The 24,570-nt window shown below is 38.9% G+C and overlaps 2 protein-coding genes and 1 non-coding gene across 4 annotated transcripts in view; 2 read left to right on the top strand and 1 right to left on the bottom strand.

Annotated features, from left to right (window-relative positions):
- The window catches only part of Tmprss7 (transmembrane serine protease 7), a 35,013-nt gene extending 32,770 nt beyond the window's left edge, over positions 1–2,243 (top strand). Inside the window, exon 18 of one of the 2 annotated variants that reach the window (XR_013436880.1) lies at positions 1,379–1,426. Coding sequence is in view for 1 of the 2 variants with exons in the window: in XM_078044242.1 (XP_077900368.1) it covers positions 1,379–1,549 (171 nt within the window). In the remaining variant the exon portion in view is untranslated. Of the gene's footprint in view, positions 1–1,378 lie in introns of both variants that reach the window. The other variant, XM_078044242.1, reaches the window with a different exon arrangement.
- LOC120884566 (U6 spliceosomal RNA) lies at positions 1,115–1,221 on the bottom strand. Its single transcript, XR_005727001.2, has one exon. It is a non-coding gene; the product is annotated as a U6 spliceosomal RNA (small nuclear RNA).
- Positions 2,244–8,748: 6,505 nt separating the features above from the next.
- Positions 8,749–24,570, top strand: part of C3H3orf52 (chromosome 3 C3orf52 homolog) — a 33,774-nt gene continuing 17,952 nt past the window's right edge. The window contains exons 1-2 of the mRNA XM_005340990.4: positions 8,749–9,170; positions 17,458–17,587. Of these exons, the coding sequence (XP_005341047.1) occupies positions 9,033–9,170; positions 17,458–17,587 (268 nt within the window). The 5' untranslated portion in view covers positions 8,749–9,032. The remainder of the gene's footprint in view (positions 9,171–17,457; positions 17,588–24,570) is intronic.

The raw sequence follows: 24,570 nt of genomic DNA, 5'->3' as shown, positions 1-24,570 counted from the left end.
ATATCTAAACTTATTCAATGACATTAGCAGTTTCAAGTGTCAACATACCTTATATACAGAGATATGATAAATTGTGGTATATATGTGTGTTAAGAATTGTAATGCAAAAAAAAAAGAGAGTACATGTACAATGGCATAATTTGGCGTGAACATACTTTACATACAGAGTTATGAAAAATTGTGCTGTAAATGGGTAATAATGAGTGTAATGCATTCCACTATTGTCATGTAAAATAAATAAAGAAAAAATATTTATTCTAATTAGGTATATATAATAGCAGAATGCATTTTGATTTATTTTACACAATTGCAACATAACTTTTCATTTCTCTGGTTGTACATAATGTACCATCCCAACATATGCACAGTCATACATGTACCTAGGGTAATGATGTCTATCTCATTCCACTCCCTTTCCTACTCCTATGCTCCCTCCCTTCCCCTCCCTTCCTTTTGCCTAATCACAGTTCCTCCATTTTCTCCCTCCCCCTCCCCCATTATGCATCATCATCCACTTATCAGAGAGAACATTCAGCCTTTGGGTTTGGGGGATTGGCTTACTTTGCTTAGCATGATATTTTCCAACTCCGTCCATTTATCTGAAATGCCATAATTTTATTCTCTTTTAATGCTGAATAATATTCCATTGTGTATAAAAATCACAGTTTCTTTATCCATTCATCTATTGAAGGGCATCTAGGTTGTTTCCACAGTTCAGCTACTGTGAATTGAGCTGCTATAAATATTGATGTGGCTGCATCACTGTAGTATGCTGATTTTAAGTCCTCTGGGTATAGACCAAGGAGTGGGATAGCTGGGTCAAATGGTGGTTCCATTCCAAGTTTTCTAAAGAATATCCATACTGCTTTCCAGATTGGTTGCACCAACTTGCAGTCCCACCAGCAATGTATGAGTGTGCCTTTTCCCCCACATCCTCGCCAACACCTATTGTTGCTTGTATTCTTGATAACTGTCATTCTGACTGGTATAAGATAAAATCTTAGAGTGATTTTTATTTCATTTCTCTCATTATTAGAGATTTTGAACATTTTTCATATACTGGCTGATTGATTGTATATCTCCCTCTGAGAAATGTCTGTTCAGCTCCTTAGCCCCAAATATGGAATGCTTTACTAATTTGCCTGTTGTCATTGTGCAGGGGCCATACTAATCTTCTCTGTATCATTCCAATTTTAGTGTATCTGCTCCTGAAGCGAGCATATCACATTATTTCTTGATGGTTCCTAGGCTGCATAGTGACCAGCCAAACAAAACATATCAGAATGGGACTTCTGAACACAATCTATTAGACACAGTAACAACGAACTTGATGATCATGAGACAAATGTCTTCATACTTAACATTATTTTTGACTTAGGGAGACTCTGGTGGACCTTTATCTTGTCGAAGACAAAGTGATGGAAAATGGATTTTGACTGGCATTGTTAGCTGGGGTCATGGATGTGGAAGAGCAAACTTTCCTGGAGTTTATACAAGAGTGTCGAACTTTGTTCCCTGGATTCATAAATATGTCCCTTCTCTCTCATAATTGTACTAGTTGTATTTTTACCTGTGATTTATGTGATAGATTCTTTAAAACAATGCAATAATTATTAATAAAATGTCATGCAATTTTCAACCGAAAATGTTAGATTGCACACATCTGATATTTATTGAAAGACAGATATATAGTATGTGTTCCATAAAAATTACCCCAAGCATATAAAATATTTATCCTAAGGCATCAAGACATCATTGATTCAAGGATGAGAGAAACCTAAAGTATTGTCACATACCAAGTCTCTAAAATAAAGTAAGAAATGAGGGAGATCTCTAGTTGTCCATACTTTATGTTCCTGTTCAAGTACAAATGTTTACAAGTATTGAGGCAAACATGATTTGTTGAAATAAGGAATTCCTATAAAAAAACCCCACACTTTATCATTAGCAATCCCATGAAATTAAATGCACAGAAAAATATATCCTTTTTAAACATAAATATAAACAAAGATGTTATTGACAGAATAAGTACCTATATTATTGCTATCCAATTCAGTTTCATCTAACCATATAATAACAGACATATTCCAGCGATGGCACATGGCATTGTTGTGTACAAACAAAACTGATGGTTAGAAAACTTTACAAAAATGATGGAATAAAGTATTGTGGTAGTTGGGTTGAAAGCACTTATATGAAATTCAAAGAGATTGTGGGAAGTTGGTCAATAGTGAAAAGCAAAAGGGATTTTTGGATGTTGGTTGTACATGTGGAAGTTTTCAGAAGAATCATCATCTGGCTTGTGGTTATTTCATAAAACCCAATGGTCAAGACTTTCTTTTACTTTCAAAGCCTTATAATACCTTGTATAGTCTTAAGTCTACAGTACACTCTCAATACCTTCTCAATTTGATTTATTTTGATTTAGAGGGTTCCATATTTTATCTCATAATAATCTTTCCACTAAGAGAGACCATAGTTAATAGTAGCACCAAACAGGTGGAACAGCAGAAAAAAAGAAGAATGATATGATTTGTTTATCCTGGGACAAGTTCAAAGGAGGAATAACAATCCTATCATCAAAGGGAGTTTGAGAACCTCAGAAAATCTTAATGCAACAGCTAAAGGAGAGAGAGCAAAATGTGTCATCCCCAAATCAGATAAAAGACTGAAATATGAGTATGATTTCTCTGAAACATGAATACTTCCCAGTTCACACAACATATTTTTATTTGTCAAAGAACTATTTTACTGAGATTATGGATAAAGCATCTTGGTGATACCTTTCTGAATAGGTCCCTAAGGCTTCAGTAAACTGGCTATGGGAAAGTGCAATTCCTAGGCTCAAGTGTGCACTGAATCCACAGTGGGGGACTTAGCTATTGAATCCACTGCAAAGATAGCAATTAGGCTTACATTTCCCATAATGTAGGTTTATTTTGCCTGGTATGGCTATTACCTGTATATAAGGCAAGTTGTACTTTTTACTTTATGATCATTTCTAAGGTACAGAATTGCTATTCACAAAATAATCAAAAACTTGTCTAAATCTGTGATCTCAATCTGGGTGTGAAGGAGGGCCAGCATGATCTATCATGATCTATCAGATTCATCAGGGGGAGTTTTTCAAATCAGGGATATGTACTACTAATATGGGCACTTACTGATTCAATGTGAGTGTATGTGTTCCTCACTGTGTGTGTGTGTGTGTGTGTGTGTGTGTGTGTGTGTGTGTTGGTGGGAAGGTTGATAAACACTAACCTAATTTACTTGAATAGTTCATGCCAAAATAGGTGTCATTAGAACCTGAAAGATATCGCACTATCCACTTCATTCTTGCAAAGATGTGGACTGAGGCAGAACTCAAGACTGATTTTGTTTGCAGAGTGGAATGTCCCCCATAAGCAAAGACAGGAACATTTTGTGCCATATTATAGGGGAGAATATGTAGGTACCAAAGCCCTCCTTTCCAGTGCCTTGAAAATGATAAAATGAACCATCATAAAGCAGCCAATTATTTCTCAATTGTCTTTGGCTTGATTGGTCTGAGTGATTGATCCAATTGTCCATGTTCAGAGTAATACTATTTGCCATCTTCAATATATGGGTGTGGACTATTGTGTTTGCAGGAGGTATAGATCTATTTAAAAGAAATGAGATGCTTTGGGGCACTGATGTTATTATTTTGATGTTACTTTATTTTTTGTGATATATATTAACTATCTGGGAAATTATTCCTTCCAAAAGGAGATAAAGAAAGAAGGCAGAGTACTATGACAAGAGAAACAAAACTGAAAATCTTACATTGGTCATCAAATGTTGACAAGTATGCCTTTTAATTTCATTTAAATTTGAAACTTGAATACCTAAAGCAATTAAATCAATATTAGTTGCAAACTATATTAAAGATAAATATTTGTGAAGTAACAATACATTTTTAAAATCTGCCCTATAGAAATAAATTTTGGAAAAATTGCAAAAACAATCTTGGTTCTTCATTAACAAATGCTTAACTTTCACCAAGAATTCTTTAATCTAAAGCCAGTTGTATCTTCTTTCTAGCTCATTCTGAATCTTTAGTTGGAGTCAAGCTGCAGGATGGAAAAAATCCTTAGGGAGAGTTGAAACACTCATCTGCATTGTAGGTCAGTTGTCTGAGATTAAGAAATTGGCATTTACCAGAAACAGGATCTGATTTCAAATAATAGCTTAAGTAGTTCAGGTAATATTGGGAGGTGTCAGCAAGTGTTAGGTGACAGAAAAATATCCAGGACGGGAAGATAAATCAATATTGAAAGAAAATATATTGAATCAAAGGTTAGTGCTAGGTGCTAAGAATTGTCTGTTAGTGGGTATTATTAATTAAAAAGTACTTAAAGTCATGAAAAGTAAGAGAGAATTTATAGAGACTGCTATTTTTAGGTGCAAGAATAAATGCTTTACTTTAATAATTTCACTTAATCCTCTAACTCCACTAGGTAAGGATCGTTTTACAATAAGGAAAGATGCTAATAGATACTAAACAACCTGCCCAAGAATACATAGATAGTGGGAGTATAATTTGATCCTTGTTTTGCTTGCCTTCAAAACCTGTACTCCAGAATACAGGCAACAATAAATGTTGGTGAAGATGTAGAGAAAAAGGTACACACGTACATTGCCAGGTGTTTGCAAATTGGTGCAACCACTATAAAAAGTAGTATGAAGATTCCTCAGAAACTTGGAATGGAATCAACCACCATTTAACCCAGTTATCCCACTCCTTGGTTTATACCCAAAGGTATATTCTACTATTGTTAGTCCCTGGGTACCTCAGTTTCCCCCTTAACTTTTCCATCTAAAAAGCCTATTCAAATACCCTGACAGAACCATACAGATTTAATGCAATGACAATCAAAATCCCAGTGACATTCCTCATAGAAATATCAAAAGCAGCCATGAAATTCATCTGGAAAAATAAGAGACTCAGAATAGTTAAAGTAATCCTTAGCAAGAAGAGTCAAGCAGGTGGCATCACTATACCAGACCTTAAACTATATACTATACTTAAAGTAACAAAAACAACATGGTATTGGCACCAAAATAGACTTGTAGACCAATGGTATAGAATAGAGGACACAGAGAGAAATCCACATAATTACAGTTATCTTCTATTAGATAAAGGCGCCAAAAACATATATTGGAGAAAAGATAGCCTCTTCAACAAATGATGCTGGGAAAACTGGAAATCCATATGCAACAAAATAAAATTAAACCCCTATTTCTCACCATGCACAAAACTCAACTCAGAGTGGATCAAGGACCTAGGAATTTAACCAGAGAATCTGCACCCAATAGAAGAAAAAGTAGGCCCAATTCTCGATCATGTCAGATTAGGCCCCTATTTCCTTAATAAGACTCCTAGAATTAAAATCAAGAATCAATAAATGAGATGGATTCTAACTATAGCTTCTTAAAAAAAAATCAATAAAAGGGCCAAGGAACTGATCAGATACTTCTCAGAAGAAGATATACAATCTATCAACAAATATATGAAAAAATGTTCAACATCTCTAGCAATTAGAGAAATGCAAATCAAAACTACTCTAAGATTTAGTCTTAATTCAGTCAGAATGGCAGCTATTAGGAATACAAACAACAATAATTGTTGGTGAGGATGTGGGGGAAAAGGTACACTCACACATTGCTGGTGGGACTCCGAATTGGTACAGCCAATATGTGTTAGAGTCTGTAAACAAGTCAAAATAACACCTGGCATTTTGCCAGGGGAATGTTAGAGTTCGTAAACAAGTCTGGATGGTGCCTGGCAAAATGCCAGAGGGAATGGTTTGAGAAGTAACAAAAGCGAGCCATTAAGTGTGGAGATTCCTTATTGGTTGACTGATGTATCTAGTTTATGCTAATTAAGATAAGCTGTGCAAAATGTATAAAAATGCCTCTGTTGTCCTACAATAAAGGCTCCTACTCCTACTGTATAAACGTGCACAAGTTATTCGTAACCTCCGGGTTATTCTGCTGCAGCCGGACTGCGGCAAATATGGAAAGCAGTATTGAGATTCCTTAGAAAACTTGGAATGGAACCACTATATGACCCAGCTATTCTACTCCTTGATCTATACCCAAAGGACTTTTTAGCATACTACAGTGATGCAGCCACATCAATGTTCATAGCAGCTCAATTCACAATAGCTAAACTGTGGAACCAACAATGGAGTATTACTCAGCATTAAAAGAGAATAAAATCATGACAATTGCAGGTAAGTAGATGGAGTTGGAGAATATAATGCTAAGTGAAGTTAGCCAATCCCCAAACACCAAAGGCCTAATGTTTTCTCTGATATAAGGATGCTGATGCATAATAGGGTTGGGGAGAAGCCTGAGAGGAATAGACAAACTCTAGAAAGGGGAAAGGGGAGGGAACGGAAGGGAGGGGCATGGAGGTAGGAAAGGCAGTGGAATGAGATGGACATTACTACTCTAAGTATGTGTATGAAGACCCTAATGGTGTGACTTTACATTGTGTACAAATAGAGATATGAAAAATTGTACTACATATGTGTAATATGAATTGAAATGCATTCTGCTGTCATATATAACAAATTAGAATAAATTTTAAAAAAAAGAAAAACCTGGCTGAACATGCAGACTTCACCCAATCACCAAAGGACTTAAAATCAGCATACTATAGTGATGCAGCCACATCAATGTTCATAGCAGCTCAATTCATAACTATGAAACCAACCTGGGTGCCCTTCAACAGATGAATGAATAAAGAAAATGTGATATATCTATATATATATGGAAATATTATTACTCAACCTTAAAGAAGAATGAAATTATGGCATTTGCTAGTAAATGGATGGAGCTAGAGAATATCATGCTAAGTGAAAGAAGCCAATGCCAAAGAATCAAAGGCCAAATGTTTTCTCTGATATGCAGATATTAATTCACAATAAAGAGAGGGGACTAAGGAAGAATAGAGGTACTTTGAATTAGACTGAGGGGAGTAAAAGAAGGGGATGGGGCATGAAGATAGGAAGGATAGTATAATGAATTGGACACTATTATCCTATGTGCATATATGATTACACGACTGGTTCTACATCATGTACAACCAAAAGAATGAGAAGTTATACTCCATTAAAGTATGATGTGTCAAAATGCATTCGAATGTCATTAGAATAACCAATTAGAACAGATTTTTAAAAAGATGCTAATAACGGAGAGATTAAAAAAAAAAAAAAAGACCTGTACTCCTCTCAAACCCATAGGGAGTCTAGGTTAGGGAATATGTAAACCTTGCTTCCTTAGTGCTAAAAAAGCATCAAGAGATGAGGCTTGTGACAGGAGCCTGGGGTGTGAAGGAGACTTTTCTGTAAGCTTGGATGGAGAAACCAGATTTGGAGACAGCTACAATCCATCTGACATCAGGCAGTCTTCCACTGACACTGAATTTCTCTAATCAATGAAAGGAACCATGAGGAAAGTTGTTGGGGCCCTCGGTAAAGGATGGGGTTTGGGTTTGAGAACTCTTGGTGCTTCTAGTCAGGTCTGCATCTTTTTGTGACTATAGATCTTGTCAGAACCCTTTTCTCCCCCTATAGTGGTTCCAGTTCTTATCAGGCTCCAGGACTTTTTAAGTCTAGGGGTGCTAACAACTGTCTGCTATTGCTAGTCCCTGGGTACTTCAGTTTTCTCCTTAACTTTTCCTTCTAAAAAGCCTATTCAAAAACCCTGTCTGAAAAATTCAGACTGCTTCCTTAGTATCTGTCTGTTAAAGCAGACAACCAAGTCAGAGCAGGTTAGCCTGAATTCCCTGCAGCTAGCAAGCCCCACTTCAGCAGGCAGGTAGAGTCCAAAGTCCAGATGCTCTGGCAGTAGGTGCCAGACCACTAAAAACAGGACATTGAGGCAAAGTGTCTGAACATAGGCATTAAGGGTGCCAGACTTTTGAACACAAATAAATATCTTCTGACATAGATGGTTTCTGATTCCCTGTGTGGGGGTAGCATGGAGGAGGAAGCCAAGTGGGTCTGACAGAAGTTGAGAGGTGGGATCTTTTGGACAAACACCCAATGCTTAGCAAACATAATTCCAGCTGGAAGTCTTGCACTATACCTTGGGTGTGGAGGAGGTTGTACATATATTTGTACATGTGTGCATTTGCTTATTTCACAGGCTTGGGGGGGGGGGTTGTCTGTGGCTTCCCACATCAAAGATACAGAATAATCTCCAATATTTTTGAGTGCTTGCTGTGTGCAGTCGCCATTCTGAAGATTTTTTGAGTGTTTTACTTATGTTCACTCATTCATTCCTTTAGGCAGGAACTAATATGCCACTTTCCAAATAAGGACACTCTGGCACTGGGATCTCCTTGTTAGGAGCCTTCTGAGTTGGAAATAACTCAGCCGACTGGTTTTGGAGTCAGTAGTCCTCACTGCCACTCTTTCCACAATGTTTCTATGCCTGACTCTGAACTTGTAGGAGGAAGTGTGTGTATTATTCATCTTCCTATGCTCTCAACCTAGCATCACGTAGGTGCTTCAATAGTTGTTTCTTAATTCAATGAATAAACTTTTGCTAGGCAGCCAGGGCTGGTGTAAGCCCCAGCAACGGCCACTCCTAGGGGGAGAAGGCAAACTTTTTTCATCCAACTGAGTTGCCAGTCCATCGGTTCCTAATCATTGGCTCTAAAACGAGTATGCACCAACAGGGAAAGGTGCAGCAGACAGCGCCCTGAACAAACCAGAAAAACTGCCCTCCTCTGCTCGGGAGCCCACAGCAGGGCACAGTCCCAGAGCTGCTCTGCCCTGCAGGAGCGAGGAAAGCCTCCCGAGGCCCCAGGGCCGCCACTCTCCGGCCTCGCCCCTCCCCTTCCCTCCCCTTCCCTGCCCTCCCGCTGCCTGAGGTCTGGCGGGCGCTCCCCGCCTGCTGGGTGGAGTGTGAACCCGGCAGGCCACCGCGGACTCTGCACCCGCAGGTGTGTCGGTCTGGCCTCCCTGCGGAGCTGCTCAGCTCTTCTCAACCGGCCCATGGAAGGGGCCAAGCCCTCATCCTCAGAAGAAGACCTGGAGCTCTCGGTTCTCCAGGAGCCGCGGGACGAGCAGACGCCTCTCAATGGAGCCCTCCAGGTCCTGGCTGCTTCGGCCGACGACACCAGCCCAGACCAGGTGAGATCCCCTTAACGCGCCGGTGGCGTGATCGCGGGACAGTAGCCTGGCAACCGCCCGGTGTCAGGGTTCTAGAGAGCTCTCCGGGCGTCTTCGACGAGGAACCGGAGTCACGCGCACTGGAATATTCTGAATGGGGCGCCACGGCACCAATGGCTTTTGGTCGGAGCGCGCCGCCTACTCCGCGACCCTTAGGCTCCTCTGACACCTGTGACCCTTCAAACTCCGCGGGCCTTTGCGACCCAGATGGCACTTTACTAATTCTCTCTTCAAGGAGAGCATTTCCAGAGATATAGGTGGTTTTAAAAAGTTATGCAAGTTTTAATTTAGTTTTTACCCCTTCTTTTTTTCAATTAGGGAGAATGAGTTATAGGTGTTTTTTTGTTTGTTTGTTTTTTAACCCCCAGATTCTCTTCCGTCTCCCTCCTAACTCCTAACAGGGCTCCTATCTCACCATTTCCCCCTCTCCCTCCCAAATCTCCTCACATTCCCATCCAGGCTTACCATCCCCCACACACTGTGTATTTTCTCCCAGCTCAGCCGGCCTTTAGATTCCACAGGAAGACAGATAAAGGGGAGAGGGGGAAAGGGCAAAGCAGCAAGAGCTAGAAGGGCTGGAGATGGGGGGGGGGGATGAAATAATTTTAGTTATAGGGAAATAATTTCAAAGATCTTGTCCCAAAGGACTAGACTAGCCTCATTTGGTTTTGCCTCTTTTAATCTACTGGTGATTCAACCTTAGCAGCAATGGGAACATTATTCATTCACATCAAATACTCTAAAGCATCAGTTTGAATTCTGAATCTTCTGATTAACCCCTGAGACTGGCTTGTGTTTTACAGCATGCAGGGAATTCCCCATATATATAACTTCAAACTGAACTTCCTAGGCTCCACTCCTCCACCTCCACCCCTGAGGCTACTCAACTGTTGAGTTTAGGGATACACAGGAAATTCAGAAGTTGAAAGCATTGCTTTTGTGCCGCACTGATTCCTGGAAGTTCCGTGTACTGAACGACTGCTTTTATAGGTACCCTGGAGAGGAAGTTGGTAGCTTGTGTTTAAATGAAATGGGACCACAAAAGAATGAAGTTTGGAAAAGATGGCTTAATTTTAGCCTAAGTGGCCACAAGGGTGGACTTGGTATATGAATCCTTGAGGGCAGGGAATTGGGAATACTTGTCTTATGTTGGTTAGACCCAGCTCACCCCAAAGATTTCCTGGTTTGAGATTGCTCTGGTGGCAACTTCACCAAAAAAAGATATGTAGCAGGACTGTCAAATGATGGTAATATAATGCATCCATGCTTCTGGAAACCTGGTGTGTCTGTGAACAACCACTGAGGAGTAGAACCTGTCCGATCCATATAGGCCATCAGCACTTACAAATTATTTAGCACTCACCTTGTAGAGATTGCCTTTTCATGTTTTAATGGCTTCCTTGTTAGTCAGGTATATACAGATATCCTAGACCTCCTTGTAATTTAGCTTTGTAGGTCACCAAATAGGAACACCACATTGACCAACAGAATGGAGTGCAGGTGAAGTGTTATATGGGAATTTGGAAGGCATTCTAGAAATACTTAAACAGCTAAAACTTTAGAAAGGACAGAAAAAAAAAACTAGAGTGTTTTAGTTAATCAGGTTCTATAGAATAAAATAAATTGAAGTGTATTTCAACTAGAAAAGTCAATTCATATGGGGTCATTAAATGTTGGCTAGCACAGTGAAAAGTTCACACACTTAAGATTTTGTGTAGGCATTTACATTCTGTATTAAGATTTCCAGTTTTGAGCTGTAGCTGAAATCCTTGTATTTTCATTAAGCATATGTTCTACAACTCTTATGTACAAAATACTTGTGACATGAATGTATTTGATTATCACAACAAAACTTAAGAAGCATGTGTCAGTATTTTGATTTGACAGATAAAGGAACTGAGTGAAGAAATGGAGATTCAGAGAAGTTACCAAAATACTCAGGCTCAACTCAGTGGTGTTTCTGACATTTCTGAGGTTTTTGAGGTGTCAGATATATGTTGTTTCTAACACATTTATCCAGAATTGAAATGTATAAATATAACATGATTTATACTTAATTATAGTTGCCAAAATTATAAATTATATTGTTACTCATTTCTATAAGTTAGATCCCTCATAATTAAGTAATTTAAGTAAAATATGAGGAGCTGAGTGGTATGTCTGATGGATGAGGGAATTGCAGGTGGATGGGTGAGTGGATTTGGGAGTAAAGAACAGTTCAGGAATCCCTGGGAGGATGACATTCTATATCATGGGTATCTTTCTACTTGGAAGAGCAGGGCTAGGGGACTATACAGAGGCAGTATAAAGAACTTTCTCTTAGTCTGGTGCTTGGGGAAAAGGAATATTAGCCATTGAACTTCACTTTGTCTCTTGTCTCTATAAACATGTCAGTATCATTGGGACAAAAGTGAAAAATAGATTGTAGGTAACAGAGTGACACTGATTTTCTTGCATAGCTCACTAGAGGAGTTCTGACTGAGAAGTCTCAGACATTATTAGTGAGGTAGCATCATTAGAATAATAATAAGCCAGTACATTGATAGTCTTGAGGCAAGCAAGTCATACTTACTTGGGTTAGCTGACAGTCCCATTACTATAATCTGTTCATTGAAGGACAAGAATCAAATGACTCTTGTGTTCAGATTAAAAAAAAAGTAGATTAAATGTCACAATGAAGATTAAAAGTACAATTTTCTACCAGGTATAGTTTCTACACTGTAATCCCAGTGATTCCGGAGGCTGAGACAGAAGGATCATGAGTTCAAAGCCAGTCTCAGCAAAAGCAAGGTGCTAAGCAACTCAGTGAGACCCTGTCTCTAAATAAAATACAAAATAGGGCTGGGGATGTGGCTCAGTGGCTGAGTGCCCCTGAGTTCAATCCCCAGTAACTCCCCACCCAAATAAGCACAATTTTCCTATTTACTAAGAAAAATTTCCCTGATTTATGTATCTGCTTCTGCTTGAGCAAAAAAGAAGAGCTTTTTGGATCAAAGAGATAGGTAGTCCTGCCATTCTCCAGAATCCAGTGCCACCTATTTAGACTTTTACAGGAAGAGGGATGTGAATATCTGGGAGAGTGTTCAGAGGAAAGATGCCCAAATTTTGGAGCCATATAATGCAAATAGAATGCAAGGTGTCATTCGTAAGCATCTCGGGAAGGCACCTGTGGAGAATCTGCCTGTGACCTCTCATGACCTAGAATTTGGTGAAGAGAGAATGAAAAGCCAGAGAAGGAGGCAGCATGACCTTGGGATCCCGTTTTCAGGGCAGAGACTGAGCATATGTAGGATGGTACCTACTGTATCACACGTTCTTCTGCAAACTTCCAGGGGCACTTCTAACAGATGTTGATCCCTGGGTCGATTCTAATGTGCAAACAGTCAAGAAGCACTGCACTCTATTGTTTGGTTGGAAGTGGCTGATACACCATTGTTTTTTAATGACTTCAAGCTTGTGAAGATCACTCATGCAGGGGAGAGCCATCAGTGGTCCCCCTATCAGGGCTGTGGAGAGGACAAGGAAGAGTGCTAGGCTGTAGGAAGGCAGCTTTGGGCTGGGCAGGAATAGGAGTTTCCTACAGAGGAGGGCTGTGTAATTTTTAGCTAATTTCCTCCAGAAAAGCAGAGTATTTGGTCTTTTAAACTGCCAGAGTCCCAATTTATGACCTCTAAGGAACAGCACAGTGAAGGCAAATGTGGGTGTCAAGAATGATCAGCACTCATTTTTAGCTCATTTGAGGTCATTTCCTGTTGTGCTAATCTTTATGGCCTGGTTGCCTCTTGTTTAAAAAAAAAAAAAAAAAAAAAAAACAGCTTCGGACAATTCTGGAGCTCTGTAACTAGGAAGATATGTTTCTGTCCCGAGAGGTCAAGGATTCCTTATACCAGGACTTCTTGGCCCCTGTGCCTTTGTGAGCCCTTTCTTTGGTGGCTTTGGAGAAATTCTTCAGACTTGAGTCAGGGTGAGAGGTGGCCCTATCCCTGGACTCCACAAACACTTAGCTAAAGAGCTATTCCTCTGTCCAGATTCCCAGGGCCTTCATTATCCTCGTCCTCCTAGGACACACTGGGTTCAAAAACCAGTGCTTAGGAGCCTGCCATTTGACCCTTCTTCTAGAATTTCTCAAAGTACGTTCTTAAATTTTTTGCACACATTTATTAAGTGCCTGTTACCTGTAGGAGGTACACTGTGGAACATAAGAATGGGGAAGTTCAAGAACTGCCCCTCCCTCTGTGTGGTTTACCTAGGAAGATAAGGGCATCCTGCTTGCATTTGAACATGAAACCACACAGCACAATCAGCGGCAGCATCAGATGAGGTGCGGGGACAGCACGTGTACTGGGAAGTGTTCCTAATAGTGGGTAGGAAGTTTCAGACCAGGGGTGGTGGTGGGGGGGTCTCAATTCTGTTAAAACAGTTGATTTACTATGGAAGGTTTGAAATGACAGTCCAGTCTGCTTGGTGCCTGGGTGTGTGTCAGTGAAAATCTTCCCCATGTGATTCTACTGTGCAGCCAGGCTGGGGGACCTCTCAGTAAGGACGTTTGATATGTAGTCCTTCCTAATGAGGACCAACGGTTTCCTTTCTGATGGCCATCATCAAAATAAGGATAAGAGTGAATATAAACAAGTGTCAGTTCAGGCGTAAGCCTCCTGGAGTGCCTGCTGCTGCTTTGTAGAACAGGTGGGCACTCTGAGAGGGGATTGCTCCCCTTGGTTGAGTACTGTGGCTGTGACCAAAATACCTGACAAGAACAACTCAGGGAGGAAAGATCTATTTTGGCTCATGGTTTTAGAGGTTTTAGTTCTTGATCAACTTGCTGCAAGGCAGAAACATCATGGCGGAAGGCAGCAGGAAGGAGAGACAGAGAGAAAGAAAATTTAGTCCCGAGGGGCATGTCCCCAGTGACCTACTTTCTCTATCTGCGGCCCATGGGCCTGTAGTTAATACCAACTCTCCGAAGTCCATGCAGCTATCCATGGGTTAATCCTCTGATGAGGTCAGAGCCCTCCCGATTTAATTGCTTCCTAAAAGCCCCACCTCTGAACACTGCTGCATTGCAGACTAAGCCTTTAGCACAGGAGACTTTGGGGGAACATTCCACATCCAAATCATAAATAAAAGCTTAATATTGGTCTAGCATATGTTTTGTGTATTTTATTTCTCGTTTTCAGATTTGTGAGCTAAATTTAGTATTTACATACAAAATATTATCTGACTTAAGGTTCCACTTAGGATTTTTCAGTGGAAACTGGGTTTTATATTTAGACTTTTGACCTTTTTAAAAAATATTATAAATAGTAACTCATGTTAATTGTACAAATCAATGGGTTTCATGGTGACATTTTCATATGTGTACACGTTGTGCTTTAATAATATCCACCCTCCCTATTACCTTCTCTGGACCTCCCCACTCCCACTCCCACCACCCCATCTCCTTACCCTTCCCTAATAGTCCCTTTTCTACTTTCTTATTTTCAGATCATTGTTTTTTTGTTTGGTTTTTCTTTGTTATAGTTTCCATATTGAGGGAAAATATGAGATACTTGTCTTTCTGGGTCTGGATTGTTTTGCTTAATGTGATGACCTTCAGTTCCATCAGTTTTCTCAAAAAGGGATATGATTTCATTCCTTTTTATGGCTGAATAATATTCCATTGTTTGCATGTACCATATTATCTTTATCTACTCATCTGTTGCTGAGCACCTAGGTTTATACTGTAACTTACTATTGTGAATATTGCCACAATAAAGATACATATGCAAGTGTCTCTTTTGTATGCTGACTTCATTTCCTTTGTGTGTATACCCAGGAGTAGGTTTGGCTGAATCATATGGTTCTAGTTTTAATTTTTTGAGGAACTTGCATACTGTTTTCCATGATGGTCTCTCTCTTACTCTGTGTAGAAATCAACTCAAAATGGACTGAAAAACTAATGTAAGACCTGAAACATTGAAACTACCAAGGGAAAACAAGATCTAGGCACAGGCAGGAGTTTCCTGAATAGAACTTCAATAATTCAGGAAATAAAAAGCAAAAATTAACAAATGGAATGACATCAAATAAAAAGCTTCCACCCAGACACAACCAACAGAATGGAGAGACAACCCCTGGAATGGGAGGAAATCTTTGTCAGCTAATCATCTGACAGAAGATTAATATCCAAAATATATAAAGAATTAAAATAATTTAACATCCAAAGAACAAGTAATCCGATTTCAAAAAGTGGGCAAATGATCTTAACAGACACTTCTCAAAAGAAGTACAAGAGGCCAGTAAATACATGAAATACATCTTCAGGCATTGGGAAATTACAAATCAAAATTGCACTGAGATTCCACCTCATGCCTGTCAGAATGATCACTATTAAAATAACGAATAGCAAATGCTGACAAAAATGTGGAGAAAAAGGAATCCTCTATGTTGGTGGTGGGAACGTGAACTTGATCTTTTCTTGGTATGATATGCAAGTATCATACTCTGTTGTGAAGTTGGGCAGCGGCAGCTCTCTGTCGGCCACAGGGACACAATCATGATGATGAATAACTCATACTTACAGAGTCCTGTGGTACTCAGCTAGGTTAGATGTATTAGATGTGTTTTTTACAGTGTTTTCAATTTATGATAGGTTTGGTGGGGTGTATCCTCATCATCAATGGAGAAGCGCCTATATTTTAAGGTGGAAGACTTTGGGGCCTGCAGGTTTCCTGGGCTTGCTCAAAGTATCCGCCCCCTGCCTGGAAGTGATGTTCCTCAGATTGAAATCCAAGTGCGTGAAATGCGGAAACACATTTTCTCCTGTCTATATTCTATCATTTCCCATGGTTTCCATGTAGAAATTCCCTAATGGTGCAGTGGGAAACAGAAGACTCACAGAACCATTTAGGGGCAGGTAGAGGGGCAGATGGGCCCCTCTAGGGCAGCGGGGCATGCTCCTGATCTGAAGCTCCACTCAGCCATGCTGGGAGGCTGCACACAAAGGGGAGGGTGCCAGAGTGTTGCTGTGACACTCCCCAGGGATTAATTTTGCCTAATCTCCTTGAACTGCATGTTTGAAACAGGCCAATGCATACCTTGAAGGGTTGTTAGGATTAAGTGAAATGACACAGGTGCTCAGTAAACCAAAGCAGCTGTGATTATTTTCTCTGACCCTACATTCTGCCTTACACGTTGCAGATTATTTCCTCTGTACCTTTTCTGATCCTTATTTTCCTTCACAGACCTTTTTTTTTTTTTAATTCTTTAAATTTTTATTTATTTATTTTTTTGTGTAGCATCTGGACTACAATAGTAACCTTTTAGTTTTTTCTTGGTGTATCCAATTCAATGATACATGATTTTCCTCTTAATTTTCAACTCAGCTCAGGGTTCCAAAACCTTCAACAGGTCACCAGTGCATACCAAATCAAATACAATTTGTTCTGGCTGCAATCAAATCCTCTGGCGTAGCCTCCAGCCCTTCACTATCTCTAATTTAATCCCAAGCCTTGGAATATGTTGGCCAGTTCCATTACGAATCAACACCATGGTTGTTCTTCCTTGCCTTTGGAATGCCTTCAAAAGTCCATCTTTCACACAAATGTTGCACATTCTTACTTATATGTGGAAGCTTAAAAATGATTTCATAGAAATAGAGAGTAGAATAATGATTATTGGAGTTTGAGAAAGGTGAAGGGGAGAGAGGGTGGTTATCAGGTGCAGGAGGAATGCAGTTGGACCAGAGGAATAACTTTCTAATGTTCTGTATGACACAGTAGGGTAACTACAGTTGATAACAATTTATTGTATATTTCAAAATAGTTAGCAGAGAGAATTTTCAGTATTCCCAACATACCCACCCAAAGAAGTGATAAATGTTTGATATGATGAATACGTCATTTACTCTGATTTGATCATTACATATTGTACACAGGTTCTGAACTATCTCATTGAACCCCATCAATATTTATAATTATTATGGATCGACTAAAAATATATTTTAAAAAACTGTAAAAAAAAAAAATTCACCTTTCAAAATCCTGCCTATCCTCCGTGTCTCAGAGCCCCCAGAGTATTTTCTTGCTAACTTCTTCGTGAGGTTCCATTCTGCCTCCTATATATCTTTTCATAAACTTGATTCAGTAGAGTGTAGGTCCAGAGGTCAGGATCCTGCTGCCTTCATTTCTGTGTTGCTGACCCTAACAGGTATTGGAGAATATTTGTTTGAAATCAGATGACTGCCTCACAGTCTCACTTTGCTTTCTAGGCCAAGAAGGAAAGTCCCTGGAGCTCCTGCAATAAGAAGTTGGTCGGCAAGTGTAAACTGTGGATGGTCATCACCTCCATCTTCCTGGGTCTCATTTTAGTGATCATCATTGGTTTATGTCTTAGTGGAGGTAAGAGGATTTCAACGTGACTAAGTTGACACATTTTTGCTTAATGCTTGTGACCTAATCTGAAACGGAAACTGTATTCATTGCTATTTCACTACTTAAGACATGAGTTGAAAATTGGTTTGGATTGAGTTGGTGGAAGATATGCATGCTTTTGTTTTTTATTATATTTTGTTGGTTTGTTTTATAAACTCCAGAAGGAGTATGGAGAGCAGTATTTTGCTTTGAATTCTGACCATTAGATCTTGAAGACGTTTCTTATGTTTTTAACTTACATTAATTTACATGTTTTTGCATCTCAGTATTTGCTTGTTTGAAAGTTCTTTTTGTTCTTATAATATGTCCAATAAAAATAATTATCAAGTTCACTGGGTATATTTGATATATTTTTATAATGATAAAATATTGAGTAATGAATTTGAGTTTTAAAAGAACTACGGATCTATATGTCTATGAGCTGTCTTTAACTTATTTTAGAAATAACTTTATATTTGTTTTATGCATGTATAAAAGAAAAATATTATCTTGTGAATAATATCTTTACATATTCTTTATTATTTTATTATTTATTTTGAATTAAAAAATAATACATGTTCAGTTACTGATAAAACCCATTCATATTAATAATAGTTTGTTATATTTTCTTCTAGTCTTTTTATTACTTGCATTTTTAAAATAATTTAAGATCAAGTTTTTTAAAGTTCATGGCGTACCTTTAGAATTTTAATAGTAATATTAAGATAATTTTGGCAAGTCATTAGAAATTTTCTGTTAGCATCATGTTTTTTAAATAGTTCACGATATAGTCTTCTACACCATTTTAAAGCCTGTGAGGGCATTACCAAATTGATATGGTTAATGATATTATTAAAATTTTTATGATGCACAAATATGTCCAATGGGCAATTAATTCTTTTTCAAAATAGGAAAGAAGACAATAGTTTTGTTTTTTTATACATGGGGTGACAGTTCTGAGGGGCACATCTAGACCTGAAATCTACCTTTGTGGGATCTGGCCTCTGCCAGCATTCGGTTGGAGTCAAGCTATGGAATGAGCAAAAATGGAGAGAGAGCTCCTGAGTCTCTTCCCAGGGGCTTGATAGGAATCTTCCTCAGGAGGTACATTTGCCATTCCACCTCCTGTTGTCCCCTTAATCTTCTGCCCAAGGTTTCATAGTCCCTGAAGGAATAATACAACTTGGATGACATCAGCCAACTTCCTGCATCTGAGTTTCTCAGGCAGGCACCTTGTCTACTTAGATATCTAAGGCTTTCTTTAGGTGGGATGGATGATTCTTGGAGGCCTTGAGCTGGCTTTAAGTTGGAAGAGTTAATAAGAGGTGCCAAATCTCCTCTGTCATGCTGAGGACCATAGTCTGGATGTAATCTTTGGCCTTCTCTCTTCACATGGGCTCCTACGTGTGGATGTTGAAACTGAGGTTGAGTCACTCAGTCCTGTCCTATCCCAACTAGTTGGTGCAACCTTGGAAGTTTACTAATTTTATCCGGTAGCATCTGTGTCCTAAAACAAGGCAGATCTTGGTGATTTAATATTTAGGATTCTAAAACATAACATCCAAAAATTTGTCTTCTATTCTTAAAATTGTCTGACCTCTTCAACTCGTAAAGAATAATCTGCAAAGATAGATATTACATTTCCCTCAATTTTTCTGGAGACATGAAAGATCATAGGATAGTATTCAGAGAATAATGTTTGAACACTTGTAATTCGAACTTTCTTTTTAGTTTGATTGTAAATTTGTCTTTTAACATATGTTAATGCTGTGAGAGTTTTACTTGCCATCTCAACCTTCAGGTGTTCAGGCCTGCAGAGAGAGTCATGGCAGACTGAAAAAAAATCATATCTAAAAGGCTTTGAATTAACAACAGCAACAACAATAAACAATAAACCTTTTCAGTTACCCATAAAACCCATTCATATTAGTAATATTTTGTTATATTTTCTTGAAGTCTTTTGCTTTCTTACATTTAAAAAATAATTTGAGATCATTTTTTAAAAAATAGTCTTGTAACCTAATTTTAGGATTTCAAGATTATATTGAGGTCACTTTGCCACTCAGTCAAAATTCAGGGAAGAAATTTTAGTGGGGAGAGGATAGATGCAATAGGTTCAAAAGTGGTGGAAGAGGTGATAGTCCCAGCCTCCCCTAAAAAGCAGCTCTCTGGGAGTTCTGGGATGATAATCTGCAATACTCAGCTGCTGTCTAATTGCCAATCCATGGATATGAATCAAATACTTGCAGAATTCCCCGGTACTGGGAGGAATATGTTGTCTGGGAAAGGGTCAGTATTGGGAAGGTAGAGAGTTGTGCCTCTGCCTGTCTGGATTCATTAAGAGACTGAGATTCCTCTGCAACTCTATTTGCCACTGGCCTCCTGCTTTTCCTCCTCCAAACCCCTTAATCTCCTGTCTCTAGGCTCTGTAATCCCCCACCAGACTGGCAGGCAGAGCTGGTAATAACTGTGCTGACACAGAACACGGCATTAAATGCACCCCAGAACAGAAGGGTAACTAGTTGGGGAGGGGACAGTGGGGTACATAGGGCACAGTGTCTAGTGGGGAGGTGACCTTCAGAAATTAAGCAATAAGACCTAGTCAGTCTTATTACTGTTGCTGATCATTTACAGACTGTGCACCCCTATTGCTTACACTGGGCTGGGCTCCCCACTCCTGCCATTGGGATGGCAGATTCAGGGTCATGGCTTAACTCAGGCATGGAGTACCTGTTGTTTACACACTGGGGAAAAGGGGCCAGTGCTCCTCCATACTGAGCTGATGCTGGCATTTTTTTAAACAGCCAATTTTATGGTCAGAGCCCAGGTTATTCTGTTGAGTGTGGAGGCCTGTTTTAGACCAGTATGGTAGGGAAAAAATATTAATGGACTCTCTCCTTCTCCCCCCAGGTATTAAAATTTCTTCGTGTCAAGGGTAAAGTTTTTTTTTTTTTTTTTTTTTTTTTTTTTTTTTTTTTTTTAAAAAGCCTTCCTCTTTCTCTCAAAGTAATTTTGTTTCTGGATAATTTGGAGAACCAGTTAAGCATCCTCAAGTGGTGGGGGCTGGGGGGTGGAGAGTTCTCCTTTCTTTAGGCAGAGAGAGACCCTGAGCAACTTTTTACTAATACAAAACTTAGATGGATGTTTAAAAATAGGATAACAAGTTACAGCACTCTTGGAGCCTTCAGGTAATCCCTCCCAGCATGACAGATTCTTTTCTGATCCTTTAGATCTCTTAATTTATAGGCCCTTCCATGGGAAGAAATGCTGTGGTACTGAATTGTAAGCAGGGACTTTCTACGTGACTCTGTGTTGAATGGATTCATTTTACCTTTCAGTTGAGAATAAGAGCTGTATATTTTGCTATCACGTGGTCCTGGCCTGTTGACTGACTGTCTTCACAGGGCAGTTCCCCCTGGAGTCTGGTGACTCATGAGGAAATCCTAGGCAGACAGCTTTAGCAAGCTCTGAGATGCAAATGTCCTTTGGGGCAGGAACATGATAGCATCTCTGTAGACCCACGACCTTGACATTTCTTTGCTTTTTCATCTGTCTTTTCTTCAAATCTCTGTTTTTTTTTTTTTTTTTTCATCTTATCAAAACCAAATTCTTTGCCTGTTATCTTCACAGAATTCGCCTGGCTTCTCTCCCAAAGACCTGCAGATATTTCCACCTTGTCAGGTTCCTTTCTACTCTTTATCTCTCCTTCAAAGCAATCTTCTACAGGCTTCTTACTACTGGGTTTAAATATATATATATATATATATATATATATATATATATATATATATTTTTTTTTTTTTTTCTCTCTTCTTGCACTGGCGAACTTCTAGAAAGAGATTCTCCTAAACCTCTTCTATCCGTTGGTACCAAATTGTTCTTCCCAAGGTCACTAGCAGTTGTCTGAATACAAAATCCAACCTTTTCATTGTCTTCTGTCCTGGCTGAAGCCTTCAGTTCTGGCAACTACATTGTATTCCTCTGAATCTACAGAACACCTGGACTTTAGTTCTTTTTTGCTATTTTTGCTTTTGGTCTCTCTGCCTTATGGGTCCATGAGGTTTATCTTCAACTGTTTTTGATTTTCATACTTTTTATTCTTTCTCTTGGAAATCCCAGGGCATCACCCATCTCCTCTTTAGGAGGAAACTCCTAGGTGTACATCTGCACAATTTTTTTGAGATATTTTTACTAGAGATCTCTACCTTGATGTAACTACTAGTTATCCATATGAAACTACTAGTTTTGTTCCTTTCTCAGTGCTATAATAAAATACCATGAACTTGTAAACAACAGAAGTTTATGGCTCACAGTTCTGGAGGGTGAGGAGTCATCTAAAGTGAAGGTGTCAGTGGATAGATATGGTGTCTGGTGAGAGCCCACTTTTTAGGTGGCACCTTCCAGCTCTGTACCTCCTGGTGGAAGGGATGGGACAGTGCTCTGGGGCATCATTTATAGGGGTACTAAGCCCACTTGTGATGATCACGTTGGTGATTAGGTTTCAACATTTAATTTTTGAGGGGACATAAACATTCAGACCAGAGCATGTGCTCCTCCCCAGTTCACTGCCTGCTAGTTGTAAGGTGAATCAGGAGACCAGGTTTCTGAAGGAAACACTCTGCTCCCACCAAGGTGTGTAACTTTAGGCCAAGAGATCATTCAACCTGAGTCTATAGATCTACCTATACCCTAAGATATTCTAGCTCATTGACCTGAACAAAATATGCATTTTCTGTAAGCCTCAAAGTATTCATTTAAAAACAAAAATAATAATATTTAACTCATTGGATTGATGTGAGGATTACATGAGGTAATATCTATAAAATGTATAGCAGAGTATTTGCACTTAATGCTTAATATAGTAGCTATTTTTCTTGTGGTATATATACACAATGAATATTACTCCTCAATAAAAGAGAACAGAATCATGACATTTTCAGGTAAAATGGGTAGTGTTGGAGAAGATAATGCTAAGTGAAGTTAGCCAATCCCAAAAAACCAAATGCCAAATGTTTTCTCTGATAAAAGGAGGCTGATTCATAGTGGGATAGGGAGGGGGAGCATGATAAGATTAGATGAACTCTAGATAAGGCAAAGGGGTGGGAGAGGAAGGGAGGGTGCAGGGGGTTAGAAATGATGGTGGAATGTGATGGACATTAACATCCAAAGTACATGTATGAAGACAAGAATTGGTGTGAATATTTTGTATATAACCAGAGATATGAAAAATTGTGCTCTATATGTGTAATATAAATTGTAATGCATTCTGCTGTCATATATAACAAATTAGAATAAAAAAATTAAAAAAATAATATTTAATCTGTTGGATTGATGTGAAGATTACATGAGGAAATATCTGTGAAATGTATAGCAGAGAGTTTGCACTTAATTCTTAATACAGTAGCTATTTTTCTTCCAGGTATCTAGGCTGGCTATCTTGGAACCATTTTTTCATATCTTCTGCTACCTGTCTAGGTATTGACCAAATCTTATCTGTCATTCCTTGATAGTATCATGTTAGCAATTGTCCCGAATCCTGCAAGGCACTCTGCTGGATATTTTATTTGCATTAGTTCTCATCTTTACCATCAACTGCAATGTAGGTGATATTTTGTTGAGAAAACAGCTTCAGAGATTTAAGTGAATTGTTCATTTGACTAGTAAATAATAGGGCTGAGGTTCAAACAGAGTCTGACCACCTGTAAAGCCAATTCCTTCCTTGCTTTTCTCCCTCCTTTCTGACTTCCTGCTTTCCTGCCTTTTCCCACCACACTCAGTCAAAATCAGTGCCTATTGGCCTCTCTGCTTCCAGTCTCTCCCAGTTCCATTTCATCCCACCAGTGACCACCACATTAACCTCCTGCAAATGCTAGTCTCTACTTTCTTCCTGGGAGACTTCTAACAACCCTCTATTACTCCCTGATGTCATCGGATATTTAAGGCCTCCACTCCAGCTTCATGTTTTGTATTCCCACTGAAGAGCTGTCATGCTTCTCCCACATACTTGTGTATATTTTTATGAATTTTTTAAACCTATTTTCTCTACATGGACAGTACTGTCCAGCTTAAGTCTCATTAGTGACATTAAAAACTCTACTGACTGGGTAAGTCTGTTGTTGTTAGTATTTGAATTTTGAGAAACACAACTGTTTAGCTAGGTCCTGTTGCAGATTCATTATTTAGGTGCTGTAAGTTAAGTATATGTCCTAAGAGCTAATATTGGAGCCCTCTTTTTGAACTTGGCTTCTCTTTTTCATGCCCTTGAGTTTGGCAGTTATTAGAATCTCTGATCTGTCCTCCAGTGTCACCTAGTTCCTTTCTGAGGCACTGATGTCTGCTACAGAAATCTATGTGGTAGGTACCGAGCTATCTACTGCATGAGGAAGTATTTATAACAGTGAAAGCTGAAAACATCAAATGTCATATATAAGAAAGTGCATTACCCTATTCTGAGCATTATGAAGCCATTAAAATAGTCTTTGCAAGGACTTTGCCTATGTTAGCAACAACAGAAGAACCAAGACCAATGAGCAACCATAGCACACACAACAAAAAGCAGGATGTAAATGACCTACTCATTAAAACCTCAAATATACAATAGAAAATGTGGGGATTAGATAATCAGTCTTTTTTTTTTTTTTGCCTTTTTACAAAAATTTCCTGTTACTTGCAAATTTTCCATTACGAGGGCCCAGATTTTATTGTCAAATAAAATAAAACATGGTTTATAACAAATAAAGATGCGGGGATAATTCTGTTTGGAGTTGTCAAAATTCATTCCTGGATTCAGTGATTTTTTTTTTTTTTTTTTTTTTTTTTTTTTTTTTTAGGATTTCACAGGCCTCAGCATATAGTTGAACTAATGACTATAATTTAGTATAGCAACATGGTACCTTGAATTATAAAGATTTATTACAGTGAACTCTAGAGGAAGCTGGGTACAAGCCCCAAAGATTTCTCCCCCAGTTGTG

Source organism: Ictidomys tridecemlineatus, chromosome 3 (genome assembly GCF_052094955.1).
Source record: "Ictidomys tridecemlineatus isolate mIctTri1 chromosome 3, mIctTri1.hap1, whole genome shotgun sequence".
Classification (NCBI taxonomy): domain Eukaryota; kingdom Metazoa; phylum Chordata; class Mammalia; order Rodentia; family Sciuridae; genus Ictidomys; species Ictidomys tridecemlineatus.
This window is presented reverse-complemented; position numbering and strand designations above follow the sequence as displayed.